General features: G+C 34.3%; 1 protein-coding gene and 1 long non-coding RNA gene across 5 annotated transcripts; both read right to left on the bottom strand.

Annotated features, from left to right (window-relative positions):
• Window positions 1-1503: 1503 nt before the first annotated feature.
• Window positions 1504-10341, bottom strand: LOC148596848 (uncharacterized). Of its 4 annotated transcripts, none has more exons than XR_015919182.1 (6): window positions 10271-10341; window positions 7467-7571; window positions 6629-6872; window positions 4409-4548; window positions 3596-4045; window positions 1504-2246 (listed from the first exon to the last, which is right to left on the bottom strand). It is a non-coding gene; the product is annotated as an uncharacterized LOC148596848 (long non-coding RNA). The 4 variants fall into 4 exon arrangements; XR_015919183.1 differs by having other exon boundaries at window positions 1504-3746; window positions 3924-4045; XR_015919184.1 differs by having other exon boundaries at window positions 1504-4045; window positions 7458-7571.
• A 573-nt stretch (window positions 10342-10914) lies between these two features.
• LOC148596847 (tyrosinase-like protein 1) lies at window positions 10915-17461 on the bottom strand. The gene is made up of 4 exons (XM_088563371.1): window positions 17427-17461; window positions 13075-13506; window positions 12419-12540; window positions 10915-11851 (listed from the first exon to the last, which is right to left on the bottom strand). Exons 2-4 carry the CDS (start codon window positions 13501-13503, stop codon window positions 10972-10974), a joined length of 1431 nt encoding a protein of 476 aa, XP_088419497.1. The 5' UTR covers window positions 13504-13506; window positions 17427-17461; the 3' UTR covers window positions 10915-10971.
• Between the last annotated feature and the right edge of the window lie 363 nt (window positions 17462-17824).

The raw sequence follows: 17824 nt of genomic DNA, 5'->3' as shown, positions 1-17824 counted from the left end.
ATCACAAGTAACATTCATAACTTTTGAAATGATCCTAAACTTGATATCACAAAGCAATAAATCATGCGATAAGAAAAAAATCAGGGTCCAAGATTTAGTAGAAGATATACGTATCATTAAAGTTTGTTGTTGCATCGGGATGATTTTGAGCATACACATTTTAGAGAGAAAAAATACTTATAAAACACGTATATTCATAGACTATTTTTCACATTCAATTCTGTTCCGGAAAAGTTCTTTATTTATATAGAGGTCTACTGGGGTCAAGAGACATCAGGAAATGAACTTGAATCGATCACTACAAAGAACATTCAAATGATAAAATATTATAGAAGCTTTCAGATATTTTCACATTCAGAGACGTATTTACACACTACTATTACTGTTCTCGTTGCCTGCGAATTCGATATCCTTTCTTTGTGTAGATTATGAAACCGTAAACCAGTTTCCACCGGATAAGACATAAATGGCGAACGTGAAAGTCGTCACCAACACATGTATACGTACAGATATGTGTTACTTTCTATAATGACCAAAATGATTGTGTATTCTTAAATTCAAAGTCGGAACAAATGCCAAAATGATGCAACAATAATTATTCTTTATAATCTTAAAGTGAACATACAGCAAACAAACAAAAAAGCTTGAGAAGGAAAGAACAAAGCTCACTAAAGGATAATCGTACTCCTATCCTCGGACTGCCCAAAACTATATGGTCAAATATAAACAAAGTCGTCAAACAGGAAGTTAAAGTCGCTAGAGTCTGAAATTGAATACCACAAGATGGCATGCCTGTATATATATGAAGCTTGAACCAAAATATCAAATGGCTTGGATAACTAATTGCTGAGAAAACTGTAACAGAAAAGTGTGGACGGACAAACGGACAAACGGACACAGTGATCACTATATACATTCCATTTTCAAAACAGGTATAAGTATTTATAGCTTAATTAACTGGAAAGAGTGAATAACCAAAATATGATAACGAGGGTCGAAGGACGACTAGATTTGACGCGTGTGCGGAAGTTGTTCCGCGCACGAGTTAAATCTTACTGCGTTATTGGCACGAGTGATTATGTTTTGGTTAATCACATAACCAATTGATTATCCTATTTATTATATATATTTCATTCATTATTCGTGCTATTTTCAATATAAGTTTCAAACTTTATGAGCGGCGAATTGATATACCTGTTGTGACGTTTTGGCGGGAGAAAGCCAGAATTTATTTAACAGTGTGAAATACAGATCTTTATTACACTGGGAACATTCGGTAAATAACTGTTATCTATATAATAAAGTACGTTATTTGAACTTTCTCAGTAATTGGGAATAACAGTGGATTAACTCGACTTTATAAAAATCTCGGACCCTTTTTGAGTCGCTAATATTGCTAGTGACTTCCTGCACTCGTAAGTTCGGTACTTTTAAATATTCGCATATGATTTGCATCATATGTCTTAAGTATCATACACGTGTGCTCTACACGTGTTTCTTGCTTATATGAGAACGGGAAGTTTACATAAAATGATCGGTTAGCTTTAAACATTACGCAATTTCCGATTCAGGCACTTAGGCTCGTTTCAAGACTATATCGTTCATATACATTAGCGCACCCGATAAATATGAATATTTATTGCCAGCTGCTTAATCTGGTTCCTAAACTGGTTCCCTGGTCAATATCATAAACGACCCCAAAGATCGCTACAACGTACCTTTTTTAAAACATATCATACACATGTCTATGCGTGTTTTTGCTTGTATTAGAACGGGAAATTTACACTACAAGATAAAATGATCGGTTAGAATTGAAATTATGTAATATCACCCAGTTTCCGAAACACAGGCGTTCTTTACATTTGATATAAAGGTCATATATATTATCAAGACTCCGATATCTATTATATAAAGCCATTGCCAGTTATTTAATCTTGTTCCGGATGTTGAAAACATTCGGGTCATAACTGTTACGAAAGAGTACGTTATAATATCAAGGAAACCAATATTTTAGCGGAAGTAAACCGATTTTGAGAGCATATTGCATTTGTTCCATTTTGGATGTTGAAAGTAAGCTAAAATCAATGACAGTGAACATTTGACGATTAGCGACTTTGAAAACTTCTGTCTTTGATTTATAAATGAAAATTTTCTTGAAAATCGATTTTATTTGATAAATCATGTAGATAGCAATCGATCTTTGGTCATCTTTACACTGTGTGACTACCCTAATGTAAAATGGAAAACTAAAAAGAAAAATAAATTATATATTAACCTGTACGGCACCACCCGCCTCGCTTTCGAAGTCTAGCTAGCGCGCTTACCATTGCGGTACCGGTACAAATATAAATATTTTTAAGTAACACTCCAGATAAGAATTATGCAAAATGTTGTTCATGGTTGGAAAGCACACATATTTTTATTTTTGATATTTTGTTTAAAATATTATAGTAACCAGAAATTAATATGTGACTTTTCATATTACTCTTATTTTTAGGATATCAAAATTACATAGAATGTAATGTAGAATTCAAAATTAAGGAAGATAACTCTGTAAATGACACTAATTTACAATAGAAACTGTTGGATTTCCAATGTGGATTATCTCCTAAGAGCAGACAGATTGCAATGAATAATTATACAAACCATCATATAGGCCTTTAAAGCAACTTAATATCAAAAATAAAAATATGTAGCCTTTTTAGGTGTATGTATCACATGCAGAATATGCATGATTTTTACAAAGACCACTACTTAAAATCTCTACCCTTCACGGACAATTGTATTTCGTTAATCTATTTTTCTTTGCAGAAATAATCATAAGCTTTTTGAAAGTAAAAAATCAACCGAATGGAACAAAATCAAGAACGATAACTCCTGCAAAGTGCTAAGATCGATAAATCAAAACAATTTGTGAATGTTATAAACGTAAAATCTGATTTTTAAGTATATCGACTTAGTCTGCGAGTATATAATCAAGATGTTTTAAATACCGGGAAATTTTCGCGACGACTTTTTTTGCGGTTTATGTGATCAATCTGATTTCGCAGTTTTAAATTCTCGATTGATCCTCAAACTGTATTATAATGATCTTCGAGGAAAATATTAACGACAGTTTAATTTTTGCATTACGGGTCTCAACACAAGTATAGCGAAAATAATACTGCCGCAAAGGTTTCACGGTTTACAGTAGGGTTCCAGATTGTGAATTTCTCATTTTCCCCCAAATGTTATACCAAAAGAAAAATGATTTCCAACCAAAGTGGGGTTCCGATCCCCGGAACACCTCCTCTATCCGCCAATGATAGGATCTGCGATGTAGATATGACAACTCGTTTAGTCGTTTCATTTGAATATATATTTGTTGAAACAATGACGGACAATTCCGGACAAAAAAGGGAGAGTTATAGCAGCTAATTCAGAAAGAGTAGCCAACGAATCCAATCGTTAAGGACTCGCCACAAAGGATGAGGAGGTATAAGGCTCATTTGTTCATTTTTTGCCAACTTTTTGCAAAATTAACAAAATCTTCCTTCAAACAGACAAATGGACCACCATTGAAACCGACAATGATTTACATATCATGAAGACTTACATCCTTACCACACCGATGGAATAACGCTCCTTTTAGTCGAGCCGTACTTGTTGGTCGCAGTGCATACAACCTCTCCAGCTATTGTAATATTTGGCATTGTAAAAGTTGTTCCATAGTGAACCATTTTATGTTCATGGTCCAATATATGTGACTGTACAAAATAAGAAAATGAATTAAAAGTTTTTTTTTCAATTAAAATATCCTTGCCTATGTATTAGGGTGTATTCCACCGTTCGTTTTTCTGTGTCTACTATTTCGGGTCTTTATTGTTGAACAATTTGTTCTTCAATGTACACATGCATGTTGGAAGTTAAATATACAATCTTACTGGCGAGAAAGTTCATCTTGTTACAGCATCTGGTTGGCCTGGAGTTTTGCAGGTAAATGTGTATGAATCACCTTTTGCGGCAATAACCATTGACGAAAAATTATCCACAACCAATGGGGCTCCTGAAATGTATGGCTTGTGTAAAGTAAGAATATTTGAAAACATCCATACACTCGTACCGGAATAATAACGCAGACCTCGTCCTAATTGAAACGCATTACTCGGATCCAAGTATCAAAAGGTTAAAGGTTAAAACAAGATCACAAAAGCGCGATTACTAGTACATTGTAATTGTCAGAAATCTATAAATCTAGGAAATATCACCACTGGCAGTGCTATTAGATAAATGTCTCTTATATGCTTCATAGAGTTATTTATTGTTACAAGTTGAAATTAACATATTAATATAATGACTTAAATTTCTAATATTCCCCTATAGTTTGTTTACATTAAACTGATGTCTGAAGTTGATGTTTTCATCATACCTTAAATTTCTATAGAACTGTTGTAGTTGCAGACCTAATCTACTTATGGCGTGGCAGGTATAGTAGCCTTCATCCGAGAGTTCAACATTCTTAAAGATCAAATAAGGCCTTACAACTTGAGCATTTGTGGGAAACACACCCTACAACATAAAGTTTGACAAATTATCTATTGAATATCGGCAGAAAATACTTAAGCGTCAACAATAGGACAACTAAAATACGTCAAAATGTAAGTACATGGTCTGAAGCGAAAAGTCGATCTACATACACAATGTAACTGTTACTATAGAAAGTTAAAGGTAAAATGAAATTAGAGGTACGAAGTGATATGCAAGAGATGCCTTATCGATGGATATATCACCTTTTATACTTTGGGTGACGTGCTTGGTCACGGAAGACTTGGCACGATTTGTTTGTGGGCCGAGTTTTCAATATATTAAAACTTTAGTTTTTCACCCAAGCTTTTCCGAGAGGAAATAATCGCCATTTTCTTACGGCATGTTTCTCTGTTTCCTTCCCTTTTCCCTATGATATCCCCTGTCGTGAACTTCGGTGGTTGAAATTTTTTAGGACTTCTTCTATACGCAGTTGTTATTAATAAAATTTACTAAACAGTGACTAGAAAGACTAATATTTTGGATTAGGGACAGGAATCAAGTTTTAAAACAATATGGCATTGAAGAAACCTCTGACGAATACTTGTCCTATAAAAACAAAAAAAATATGACCCAAAAGCCAGGATGAGCAGAGGCAGAATCCCTCGGATACTGTTACCTTGAGGCTGTATATTTGTATGGTAATAAGTAATTCGAACTCCTGACCTTCTTGTTGCATAAATACAAATCTCTTGCTTTTCTTCCGACCCGAACCTAAAATATATTCCCACCACTGAAGTGATCAATCGCAACTACTGCCGAATGCGACTTGATCTTTTTGTAATCAAGTCAATCTTGTGGGACAATTTTGTATGCAAATTAATCATAAGAAATTTTTGGATGTGCAAATGAATTAAAAATGAATCCAAAACGTGTGGCATCATGTATACGTGTATTACAAACTTAAATCATTCACGAATATCGTAATCGTATAACCCACTGTGTCACTTAATCTTGAATCAAAAAATAGATCATTGGAGTGTTTGTAAACAAAAGGGAAACGAAAGTTAGACACGTACTATGTCGGTTTTTCATCTCGCCCCACCTGTTCCAATCAACCAAATTTCTTGTCATACATCAATATAATCAGAATGAAATAAGGAACCTATCTGTATCTGGCAAAAAATCGTGAGGGATAATGGAACAAAATAATCTTTCCCAGACTTTGACAGATAAACAAATTTCACGGCACAACATATTTCTAATATGATTTTCTTGGCTAATCTGACGAATCATTTCTTTTTTCCAGCAAAATTTGGGACAAATACATTAATACAAATTATCTTGTCAAATTTTTACAAATTTTGTTGCGATTAACAGGTCGGGCAAAAGCATTTTATAGTTGAGTTAAAAGATGTCAGGAAATGATCACGTGATTCACCAGGGGAAATCCCAATAAATCGAAAGTAGAAAAACCGCGTATTTTAAAACCTGTGTTATCAAACAAATCTCATAGAAAACGTATTATAGCAATTTTAGTAATTTCAAAACAGTTTTACTGTGGAATGCAACTTTCTTCACTTAAAACGGCCTCAACCGTCCTGTGTTGCTGGAAGAAATCGGACACCTGTGTCTGCTAGACCCGCGGTTACTATATCCAATGAGAAACCTTCTTACAAAATCGTAATGTGGGAATTTATTGGCGTATTCAAATGATTCTGTAAACCAATTTGCATACAAAATAGACTTTTGTGACAAAATTCAATTTTGTCTCACAAATTCAATTCTGAGACACAAAAATTTTCTTTTGTGAAAAATTCAATTTTATCACACAAACAGACTTTTGTGACACAAAATTGAAAATTTGTAGTATGTTATATTTTTTTTTAATCAAAATTCATTTTTTTTAACAAAATTCATTTTTTTAACAAAATTCACTTTTTTTTTTAACAAAAATTTACTTTTGTCTGTACAAAATTGATTTTTGAGTACAAAAAAGAGTCCAATTCGACGCCCTGTAATTTCCGCTTCATTTAAAAAAAAAACTTCCCTCGTACTTTTCTTCTGTGTAACGAGAAATGCCGGGTAGTCCCGATTGTGAACTGATGGGTAATTTCATTATTACCTTTTGTCTTTGTTCATGCGTTTATGCCAAAGGTCTTTGCCAATTTTCTGTTATGTTTTGTTACAGTACGAGCGGAATCGGTCGAGTATTACTGGTTGTGATAATGGTACGCACATTGTTAGTCCAGCTTACATCAAGGAAAGGAATACCATCAACGTTACATTAATCTTGGCGTTAGGAGTGCATCTTGCAAACATAAAGTGTGAACCCATACTAATGGTAGGTGCTTCTGTTACAGAGCTTCCTACAAGTAAAATGTATACTTGTGTATAAATCCTTGATGATTTGTTATTTATTTTTTTTGTAACTATCGATTGTTCCGTGGAATTATTTAAAGGTTGTGTTTGCACATCCTGCATAGCATATTAGCTTTTTTAAAAATGAAATATGAGGTCTGGAAGGCTTTGGGTCGACATGTAGCTGCTTTGCCAGGTCAAACCCCGAAAGTACAGATTTGAAGTGATATATCCCGGTTTTTCATAAATACTTTAAAATGTCGACATAGATACATTTATAAACCATTGCATATAACTAAGATATGTTACTTATAATAAAAATCATAATATGACTTCCTTCGCTGCGCATGTTTATTGTATTAAATTACTCCCTTTTTTATATGAAAACAGCCTTTTTACTGCGGAGTTACAGAGACGGTTCCAGGATTAGATCCCCTTTTTGGTGAAAAAGTTTCCCTTTTTTGTCTTAGATTTTGACAAAATGAAAAAAAATAGCACGGAACCATTCCCTCCCCCAATTAAAAAAAAATCACTTTGAAACGGAACCCAACCCCTATTTGAATTTATGGATCCGTCCCTGTGTCATCAGCTACCTTGCTCACAATGTTTTCCAGTATCTCCAGCCAGACAAAGACACTGATATCCATCAAACTGGTCAATACAGATTCCTCTGTTCAGACATGGATTGTTCAGACATTCATTAATTTCTATAAATACAAATTAAGTAAGTTAAAACTGAAACCTTTAGTCATTGATGATTTTAAACACAAAGCAAAATATCGGGGGGAAATATTAAGTACCAGTCCATATAAAATTCAGACACTGGCTTTAGTAAGTACGCGATTCATGGTGTAGAAAAACCCACGGATCTGATAATGCTTTTTTGGTCTACATATGGTATAGTTTCATCTGATAATAGTCCTTTTGTATTTAGATTTGTACTTTTGAGAAAATTACACATTAACCCCCCACTAAAACTAACCAAATCAAACAAAATAAAGAACGATAACTCTTGCAACGTGCTAATTTCATATACAATTTACATAAATTTTATCTCGAAAGCGCAACTCCCAAATGAAAAACTAAGGCTGGTTGTGTGATCTATAATGGATTCTGAACTAGAACTTAACTGAATTTGGTGGGTTTTTGACATGCATGAATCATCTCATGTCTGATTTTTATAAAGACTACTTAAAGCATCAAAATGTTGAAGGGCAAATCGGAGACATTAAAATCCAAGAACATGGACAAACCGTGAACAAAGAACAGAAACGATCTACATGCACAATATAGTTACAATTGATCAATTCAAACTTTTATATAACACATATAAAAAACTGAAAACAAGAAAACCAAAAGACAGCACAAAAATTAAACTGAAGCATTTTCAATATGAACTAAATATTTAGATTGAATTTTAATTTCATTGAAGTGCACTAAGAATGAACGATTTAAGGGCATATAACTAAAAAAATCATTTTCTAACATTCTATTGATAAATTTCTGAACAAATAATAGTTTTTTTAAATAAATGGATAAAGCATCCTTGAGTGAAATTTTACTGTCAAATTTGTGTTTTTTGACATGCATATGTTTCCAATTTTTCCCATTTTGTCTGATTCTTACAAAAACTTACACTTAATTAATGAAAAACTGGATTTTTCTAGGGGTAATTTAGATAAGCTACTCTGAATTTTTAATTTTACCAGAGCCATGTAGTTCTACGAGATAGTAGAGCTGGCTTTTTTGACAGTTATGGCAGTCAGTTCTGTAAGAACGTACTCCACGAGAACATTTCAGAGTGGGCTCTGACAGAACTGCCAAAGTAGCCGGCTTTAGAACTGAGCTATGACAATTTTTAGAACTGGCCTAAACCGGTTCTTCTGACAATTTTCGTGAAATGTTATAACAGATTTTATCTGTAAGTACTGAAGAAGTTGTAATGCCAATGATGCAAACAGGTGAAATCCCTGGACAAAACACCACCGGAAATACCAAAAGGACAACACAAAATACAAAACGCACAACAGGAACAAAATATGAAACACACATAGAAAATTGAACACCACGAACCCAGCTATAACTCGAGTGCGCCGGAACAGTGAGCAGTTAGGTTTAAATAATTTTCAGAGCCTTGAGGTCACAGAACCTATAATATCGTACAGTGTGTCAAAGACGAAAATCGGAGAAGAAGGAGATACAAACGTACGGTTGGTGTCAAAGTTGCCAGTTTTGTGGAAGCTATTTGAGCAAGATAATCGTTATTTAACCCAACTATAACCGGATGAACTAATATGCTCCGGAATAGTGAGCACTTCGTGACCAGACATCGATTTGAATTTTAATTTGGGTCTCGGGGTCACTGAACCTAATACCGTATTCTGTGATAAATGAAAAAAAAAGCGGAGAATGGTTGCGAATTTACTGTTGTTACCACAATTTTCAGTTCTGCTGAAGCACAAAATTTAGCAAGACATGATCGGTGGACCATGGACCATGCTCGGCAGGGCTTCAGAACGATATATTTGTACAACACACCAAAGGATGCAACGGGCGTTATGTAAAAACACACTGGGCTACACAAGTGATTTATATATATGCAGGGGATTCGGAGTGGGGGAATAAAATAATCCATGGATTATGACTTGACAAGGAAAATAGATATATTCAGCAAAGAACACAAAATAACCAAAATAACACGTACATGCATTGTGCATAGAAACAGAAGTAAATGAGCAACCCGGACTCCACTAAAAACTGGGAGCATAAAACATTCTCTTACATCTTACTTTGTCAAATTTAGGTACTAGTATTTGACCCCGATATCTATGAGTCGTTTAATATACTTGCATGTAGCTCCTATCACAATCTTTATAATGATACCCAGACTACATACACACAAATGTTCTGAAAATGATATACAATTCAGTTGCACAACCGCACGAATAAAGAAATATCTGCTTTGAACAAAAGATATTTTGGAGTCCGACCGGCACATTGTAATTATGGAAAAGAATGATTTTGAAAAGAAATTAGTACATCCCACTCATTCTCGAGTAAAAACCAACTGGCAAATAAATGAAACTGACAGATATAGTATAAAAAGCGCAGGACTTAAAAGTCTAAAGACCTTACCTTTGGTACCGATTACTGACCTTGTCATTACATTAAAAATGAAAATGATAAGTAAAGAAAAAACTAAGAGTAAATCAATTAAGCATTAACTGAACTATGTATTGCATTATTAGGCAGCAACATTTGATTTTCTGAGGAAGGCCATGTTTTTTTCTAAGTATGGTTACAAATTTTGGTAGTTTTACAAGTTTTTGGTAAACAGTCAAGGTGAAAAAAAAATTGTCACATAAAATTTCGTAGTCACCGGAAAATAAAAGGGTTGTTTCCTTACCTGAAAATAATGACAGAAACGTTCTACATGGAAGATCTCATCTTTCCAGGCCTGATAAACAAATTTTAAGATAAGAATTTTACATCGCAGTAGCATGATTTACAGTTAATCATAGTACCGACGTACTACGTCAATGCAGATGATAGATGAGAAAAAAAGTAAAAAGAAGAACGGTTGCGCAACTAAACAAGCAAAGGTATAAAATGTAGTTGGTTTTTTTTTATATTGTCTCAATGTTAAAACAAATATGTAAACACTTTTAAAGCCTTATCATCATAGTATATATAATTTAGGACTACGCGCTGATCTCTGTTTTTCGAGTAGTAATACATTTTTAATGTTGCGTTTCAGTATTTTTTTTGTGTGTGTATAATGATGGGACTACACTGAGTCTGTGCTCTGAGTTTTACTCTAGCTAGAATTATATGGATTGCTTATAAGTCATATACCAATATTCGTATGCGGTATTTTAGGGTAATTTAGTTGTAGACCTGTAATTAATCTTAAATAATGGTCTACTATTTAAAGTTCCTTTCTTGCTTTGTGCTTTGTACTTAAACCATAGTTTATATAGAATTTTTGACAAACTTTTTAATTTGTATCTCTCGTGAAAACTCGTTAAAATTGATAAAATACATATAATATGAAATTATAACCAATAAACCTTTTATTAAACAAATCATATTACTGACAGTTAAAATTCAGCTCATTTGAATCCCGTCCCTTCGAGTACGTTTATCACGTGATCCGGATTGGGGTTTTGTTCCGAATGGAAGGGGTCCGGTCAATGTTATCAGTTTCTTTATTCTCGACAACTCGTCCTTTTCAACCTCATTTAAGTACCGTATACCATCATCTGTCACTTTTACTACCGTCGAATGTGCAAATGCATCTTCGGGACGTCTCTCTTTCGATACACACCGGTTTTTATCGTAATCGCAATACAAATCATCGCTATTCGAGCAGTCCGGACATTTTGGTCCGACACTGTATTTCGTCAACCCGGCTAGTTCGGCCCCGTAGCATTGTCGGTTAGTCATTTGTTCTACACCTGGGTAAAATGAAATAAACATCGTCGTGTGGTCGGGACCATGATCCTTTATACCTTTTGTCGGATAATGTTGAGCGGGATCTATCCCTTTGCTTATCAGCTGTTGTCTGTATTGTTCGAATATTTTATCAACAAATGCGTGAATCGGAAAGAATATTGGATCGAAGGATGAAGTATTTGCTGGGCCGATTGTACCATCGATCCAATAATGGATTCCTTTGTGGAAACATTCCCAACTGTATTCAGTGCGTTTATCTTCATAACATGGTGATTTTTCAGTAAAATCATACAGATTCGGTTTTGAAAGCGCCATTTGGACATCATGATGCGATATCAGCCACCAATCAGCATTGATATTCCGAATTACTGGCATCGGAGTCGGTATCCCTCGCATGATTCCGGTTGTAACAAATCCGTAACCGTTCCCGAAATATTTATCTGACCATACAATTGATTTTGTGGGATCTTCCATGGCCCAATCTATTGTTGTATCCCAGTACGGTATAGGGCAGCCCACTGCTAGCTCCATTCTGTAAATCAAAACAATATCATATATTGAAACTGCATATAAAGGCTAATTTAAAGGCCATGTCTATTAGCATGCTGTGGTTTACACACTCCTTGAAACATTAACGTCTCCCATTTTAGCGATCGTGCATCGTTTATCGTGCGTTTACGCATCATTTTGCGTTTGTTTAAACGCACGGTAAACACACGATAGAAGCGTTCGTTAAAACGCACGCTAGGAGCGTTTGTTTAAACGCACGATACGAGCGTGCGTTTAGTTTTTGTACTTTGATTATTTACATGATTCAACTGTTATTTTTATACTTTTTGCTATTATTAATTCATATAATTTTAATAATTTTATTTTCTATCTTTTCTTACCTTCAATATTTGTTAATATTATTATTTTTCACCGTTCGTCTATCGTGTGTTTAAACGCACGATATGAGCGTTCGTTTATCGTGCGTTTAAATGTTATTAAAGTCAGGAAGGAAGTGACACGTTTAGGTCAAAAACCCACCAAATTCCTTTATATTTCGATTTCAGAAACAGTTACAAACCTAGCCGTAGTTATCCGCATATGGACTTACATTTTCAAATACATTCTGTGCCACGCAAAGAATCCTGGTCCGTCATGCGCAGTAGGGATGACCTCTTTTGGAATATGAAGACTTGCAATAATGTCATATGTGTTCATATCCGGTCGAATATCCTAAAATAGATTCAACTCTAGAAAATGAGTTATCATAATGCCCAAAAAGCCCATAAAAATTTAACTATAGTCCATTCACACTGGACAAATTCTGGTAAAGATGCGCCCACCATTAAACACCAGGTGCGTTTTCCCTTATTGTTGTCAGTATGTACGTCTGTTCATTAAATGGTCGCCAACTAAAACTCTTCATTGAAATGATTTGAAATTTGGTACACGTATGAAGCTTAAGCATGATGTGTTTACTTTCGTTTGTTTTGGCAGAACACCTTTTGTTTTATTTCTCGATCGGTTGGATTTTAGGGTTCCTACGGTAACATTTCCTCTTCGCTCTGGTTATTTTATACATACTATATCCATACACAGTACTGAAATTGCTATTTAATTTAATCCGTTTTTGTCCTTTCTGCTTCGTTTTTATGTAGGTTGAAGCCAGGATCTCTATATTTGCACACAGTGGCAATGAAGAACTTGAATGAAAAAGAGCAAATTTGATGGAATGTGTTTCATTTGCACCAAGGACTGTAAACTTACATAACTATGTTTCAGACGATGTATCCCTCTTTGGAAACAACCCCATGTCGCGTCGTATGGGGGCTCTCTAATTTCCTTCCGATATTGCACTCCTCCATTAAATATACTTCTTCTTTTCCGCCTTTTATTTTCCATGATTCCAGAATGTACACCGCGTAATAAATTGCTGATATAGTTCGTTACACTACCCTCTTTTATATTTCGTGTCCAAGTTTCCATCTGGTCTAAAAATAGTTCGTTACAGCCCTGTTGTATCTGCATCGATGATATGTTCCTCGCCTGCGCCTCAAGTAATTCGTATGTTATACAATCTGCATAGCTTTGTATTAGCGGTTTTTCCTTCATATTAACGTACAAATTTTCTCCACTTGTCAAAAAGATTATGATTTGAAATGTAAAACAAACTACCCACAATGCATGCATTTCCATTGCCTGAAAAAAAGAAACACTACAGCGTAAATCCAGAAGGGCAAAGGCGATCTCCTGGTCGAATTGTAAGGCTTAATGATTTTGTTTACAAAAATGTGGCTGGTACATGCTGTAATGATTCATATATAAACACTTTGATTTTTTTAATCACACGAAATATTTCCCTGGTTTATAGAATTTAAAATTAAACTTAAGGTTACAAACATCCAAAGTTTTCGTCAAAATACATGTCTTTTAATGTATACTGTGTAGTTTAGCTTTAAGGGTAAGCTATCTTGTTTTTCTCGAAACGCATTTGGTGCTTTGTTCTTTTTATATTTGTTTCCTATATATGATTTGTACAGATTATTTATTGAACTTTTGATTAATGTTATCCTTTCCATAATGTAGTCGATGGTATCCCAAATTTCATAAATCATATCATTATTAAAGATAGGATGAGAGCTTTTTAAACAATCCAGCCACATTTTTTTCCATTTGATACTGACTGCCAAGACTTTTCCTTTTGAAGTCTAAATAACAATTCGTGCAGTGGCTGTTCGAGGGGAGTAAATTCGGGTGTTAGACCCCTTCTTTTTGCCGAAAAAATATTAAATCGACCAAAAAATAAATAGTAGACTGAAATCCCCATTGTTCTAGGCCCCTTTTTTCAAAATATTCGCATCCGCGCCTTCCGTTAATCAAACCGATTTATTGCTTAGGCGAAGTTAGATTGTTTTGATCATAGCAATCTAGCACCATTATCCCGAATTCAATAGCTAAATTAATTCATGATTATTGCTTTGGGTTTTGCTATTCCCTATCAATAAGGTCAAGATTTGTTTTAAAATTATTTTTAATAGAGTAAAACGAACGATATGAACACCTGACTGTCTTGATCAGACACTCTTTCAATTTAAAACGTATATTGAATCTTTGTAAACAGAACGCATGTCTAAACCTAATCAATTTAAGGAGGTAGACCTAGGGTAAGGGAAAGAACTCTTACAAATCATTGGAACGTTTGTATTCAGCATTTTGCATCAATATGTCGTGTAAGCATCAAAGTAACTTGGACTTGGATTTCATTCTGTTTCAAATGGAAGCTTGACAGGCTGTGGTGAAATTCAATATGATACAAACATATCAATGATTTCAAAAGTTATGTCCCTTACTCTAGGTCTACAACCTTAAAGTCCAAATGGGGTTTAAATATAGATTACACTGTAAATGCTTTGTATGAAATTTACTACACTTCAGTAAGGCGCAAAGCTTGTATATATTCTACACAATGGTGTCGTTATCAATTTTTTTTTAATCTTATTTTTAGTTGGTGACATTTGTTATGTTTTTAATGACGGAATTAGCTCTTTTCATTATATGTATGGAAATATGTATCTCTTCTATCTAATTAAAATTAGATCCTTGAATTGCTCCATTCAGTCACAACATTCTAATATGTTCAGATGACCTTTTTTCGGAATCTTTGGGATTTTCCCTTTGAATAATGCTTACCAAATTATAAAAGATGAAATCTGATTGGCTGATGAGAAAGTTCATTAGAACAGAAAGTAAAACCGAGTGTTTTTTTAGATTCTACATTCAGTGACTAAATGGAAGAATTGATTAGTCTAATTTTAATTAGATTAGTACCTCTTAGAACTACTTAGTTAGTAAGAGTATTTTAAATCAAAACAATATTTTGAATGATGTATGATATCTAAACAGCCACTCGACCACTCGGCCCGTGTTTAAGGACTAATCGGACGGTGTTACAGGCCTACTCGGACCTTGTCTTGGCTTAATTAAAATATTCAAACAATCCTCAAATACGGTCATAGCACTCATTCAACACGGGCTGAGTTGTCTTGTATGATTTGTCTTATGATGTATGATATCTAAACAGCTCTGATTATTATGAATAGATAGAAAATGTGGTATTGCCGACGGAATAGTCATCCACCAAAAATGTCAAACAACGAACGATTGAACTTCTTCAGGTCACCATACTAATACCGTCTCCAGTGATGAGCAAACCCATAAAATAAAGCAAGCTGTAAAAGGCCCCAGAATGAAGTATGTGAAACTATTCATAAAAGACGAAAATCGACTTAATCTACAGAAAAAAAAACGTAAAACGTATAACAGTGAACATGGCCATATTTTACTAAGTTACACATCAACTGTCTGTGATTAGAAAAAATGATTTGGTGTGTTTCTTAATGGAATTACGGACATGTCGGCCCATGGACCACTCGGCCCGTGTTTAAGGACTAATCGGACGGTGTTACAGGCCTACTCGGACCTTGTCTTGGCTTAATTAAAATATTCAAACAATCCTCAAATACGGTCATAGCACTCATTCAACACGGGCTGAGTTGTCTTGTATGACGGTCCGATTTGTCTTATGAGAATCCGAGTTGTCTTATATGAGGGTCCGAGTCCCTAAACATAGTAAGAGCGGTCCGGAGACATGAGCCGAGTGGTCCTGGGCCGAATTGTCCGTGGGCCGAGTTGTCGGTTTCATCTTAATGTAAATACATGTAAATAATGATGTACTAGACGCATCGTTACTCCTACCCCAGTGACTGGTGCCCCTAGATGTAAATGGATGGTTTTTAAAAAATATATATATTATCAAACTTGAAAAAAAAATCTTTTACTGAAAAAAAAGAAAAAAAAAACAAAAACAAGATCGCAAAATATGAGTACACGATTAGAAATTCATATATGTACATATTTCATAAAACTATGTTTTTCATGAATGAATTACATGTACTGTCCTGGGCTACGTACGGTTTATTCTATGAAAATTTTCCACGATGGTTATGGAAATATGCATTTTCTATTAACCACTCCATATCCTTTGCAAATGCTTATCCTATCATTTTGACGGACAGCCTTGCTTTTTTTTTGTTTGTAAAATTTGCTATTTTGCTGAAATTGTTGAAAAGTACCTAACTGTTTTTTCCCGATTCTTAACACCCTCCGTTCACGGTCAAGCTGTAAATAGTTGGCACCCTTTATCGGTCTGTTAATGATCTTTTCTTCAAATGACAAAGTGATGGGGGTAACGTTATAACTTATGATTTCGTGTTGTCTGTGTTGTTGTATATTCGAAGTCAGTTTTGACTGAGATTTTAATGCAAGTTGTATATGTGTTCAACCTTCTAACTGTTTGGAAATATTGTTTTGGTAGCATAGAGGATTTAAGGGTCTGAATTGAAGATTTTCTTAATCCCAATTTAATTAATTACAAATCCCAAAATTCATACAAGTAGGGCCTTGCTTCTAGTTTATTAAAGTCATTGTTGATTTAGTAGTAGAATAGTATGATAAATCGAAAAAAAAAATAAAATCCCAAATTAAAAAAAAATACAGTGAAGACTTTATTACACGTACAAATTGAATAGAGCAACCTCTTATCATCATCTTAAAAAAAACATATAAATGCAAATAAAGAAATTTATGTCTGCTTTAAGAATTGCGATGTTTACTTGTCATAATTTGGGACAACTGTCATTTTGATTGGTTTTATTTATACTTTTATTTTGAAGAGAACTTCAACCGTATAGGGCTGATATAAAAATTCAAACTGAAATGGAGTTTTGATCCACAAAATAATAAAAGCGATGGAGGGTCAGGCAATCATTTGCTTATTTTAGTTCAAGTTTTGCACAAATAAGCATTTACATCACAAGGGACGGATATGGGTGCAACCGTCGGAACCCCTCCCCACCCCGCCTTTTTGAATCACCGTCATTATTTTACCGTCTTACTACAAACAATTTATTCAAACTTACCTTAAAGAGTCTTAGTAAAAATACTCCAAATCCAATTTTTCTGGGTCAAAGTATTACAAAAAAACTAGTGTTACAATATAGATTTAGGAAATAAAACAAAAGCGTAAAATTTTCTGACATTTCTTTACATGTCAGACTTACCGCACCTGTTACCGGGGACTTTATACTTCTGTGACGATAGCAGGTACATGTTTGTAAAGAAATATTGACGTTAAAAGTAAGAAAAATATGAAAGTATGAAATAATGGTATTTTATGAGTTAATATTGAATAAATCAGAAAATAAATTGTTTTTCTAATGTGTCACCTGTGGAAACAATCCGGCAAATAGCCATTAGAGAGTATGAAATAGAACCTACAAGTTTATGCACGCCTCTTGTCCAATATTTAAAAGCAACTGGCAGGGAGCTGTAAAATGGTTTTGCAATGGTCCAGCAACACCCTTAGAAAACTACCGCTTTATTTTAAATGGAAAAATGCATGTAAACGCAAAGTGATGAATTTAACCTTGAAATTTGGCTTTTTTTTTTGCTGTTCACG

This window comes from Perna viridis, chromosome 15 (genome assembly GCF_037379345.1).
Source record: "Perna viridis isolate PV_CMFRI_1.1 ecotype Kerala chromosome 15, ASM3737934v1, whole genome shotgun sequence".
Classification (NCBI taxonomy): domain Eukaryota; kingdom Metazoa; phylum Mollusca; class Bivalvia; order Mytilida; family Mytilidae; genus Perna; species Perna viridis.
This window is presented reverse-complemented; position numbering and strand designations above follow the sequence as displayed.

What these genes read in the sequence shown, in the direction of transcription:
- LOC148596847 (XM_088563371.1), bottom strand. Translation starts at nt 13,503, where the DNA reads ATGGAAATGCATGCATTGTGGGTAGTTTGTTTTACATTTCAAATCATA. An exon ending in ATCGTCTGAAACATAGTTAT is followed by an intron (nt 12,541 to 13,074) that starts GTAAGTTTACAG and finishes AATCTATTTTAG; the next exon opens with GATATTCGACCGGATATGAA. An exon ending in CACAGAATGTATTTGAAAAT is followed by an intron (nt 11,852 to 12,418) that starts GTAAGTCCATAT and finishes TTTGATTTACAG; the next exon opens with AATGGAGCTAGCAGTGGGCT.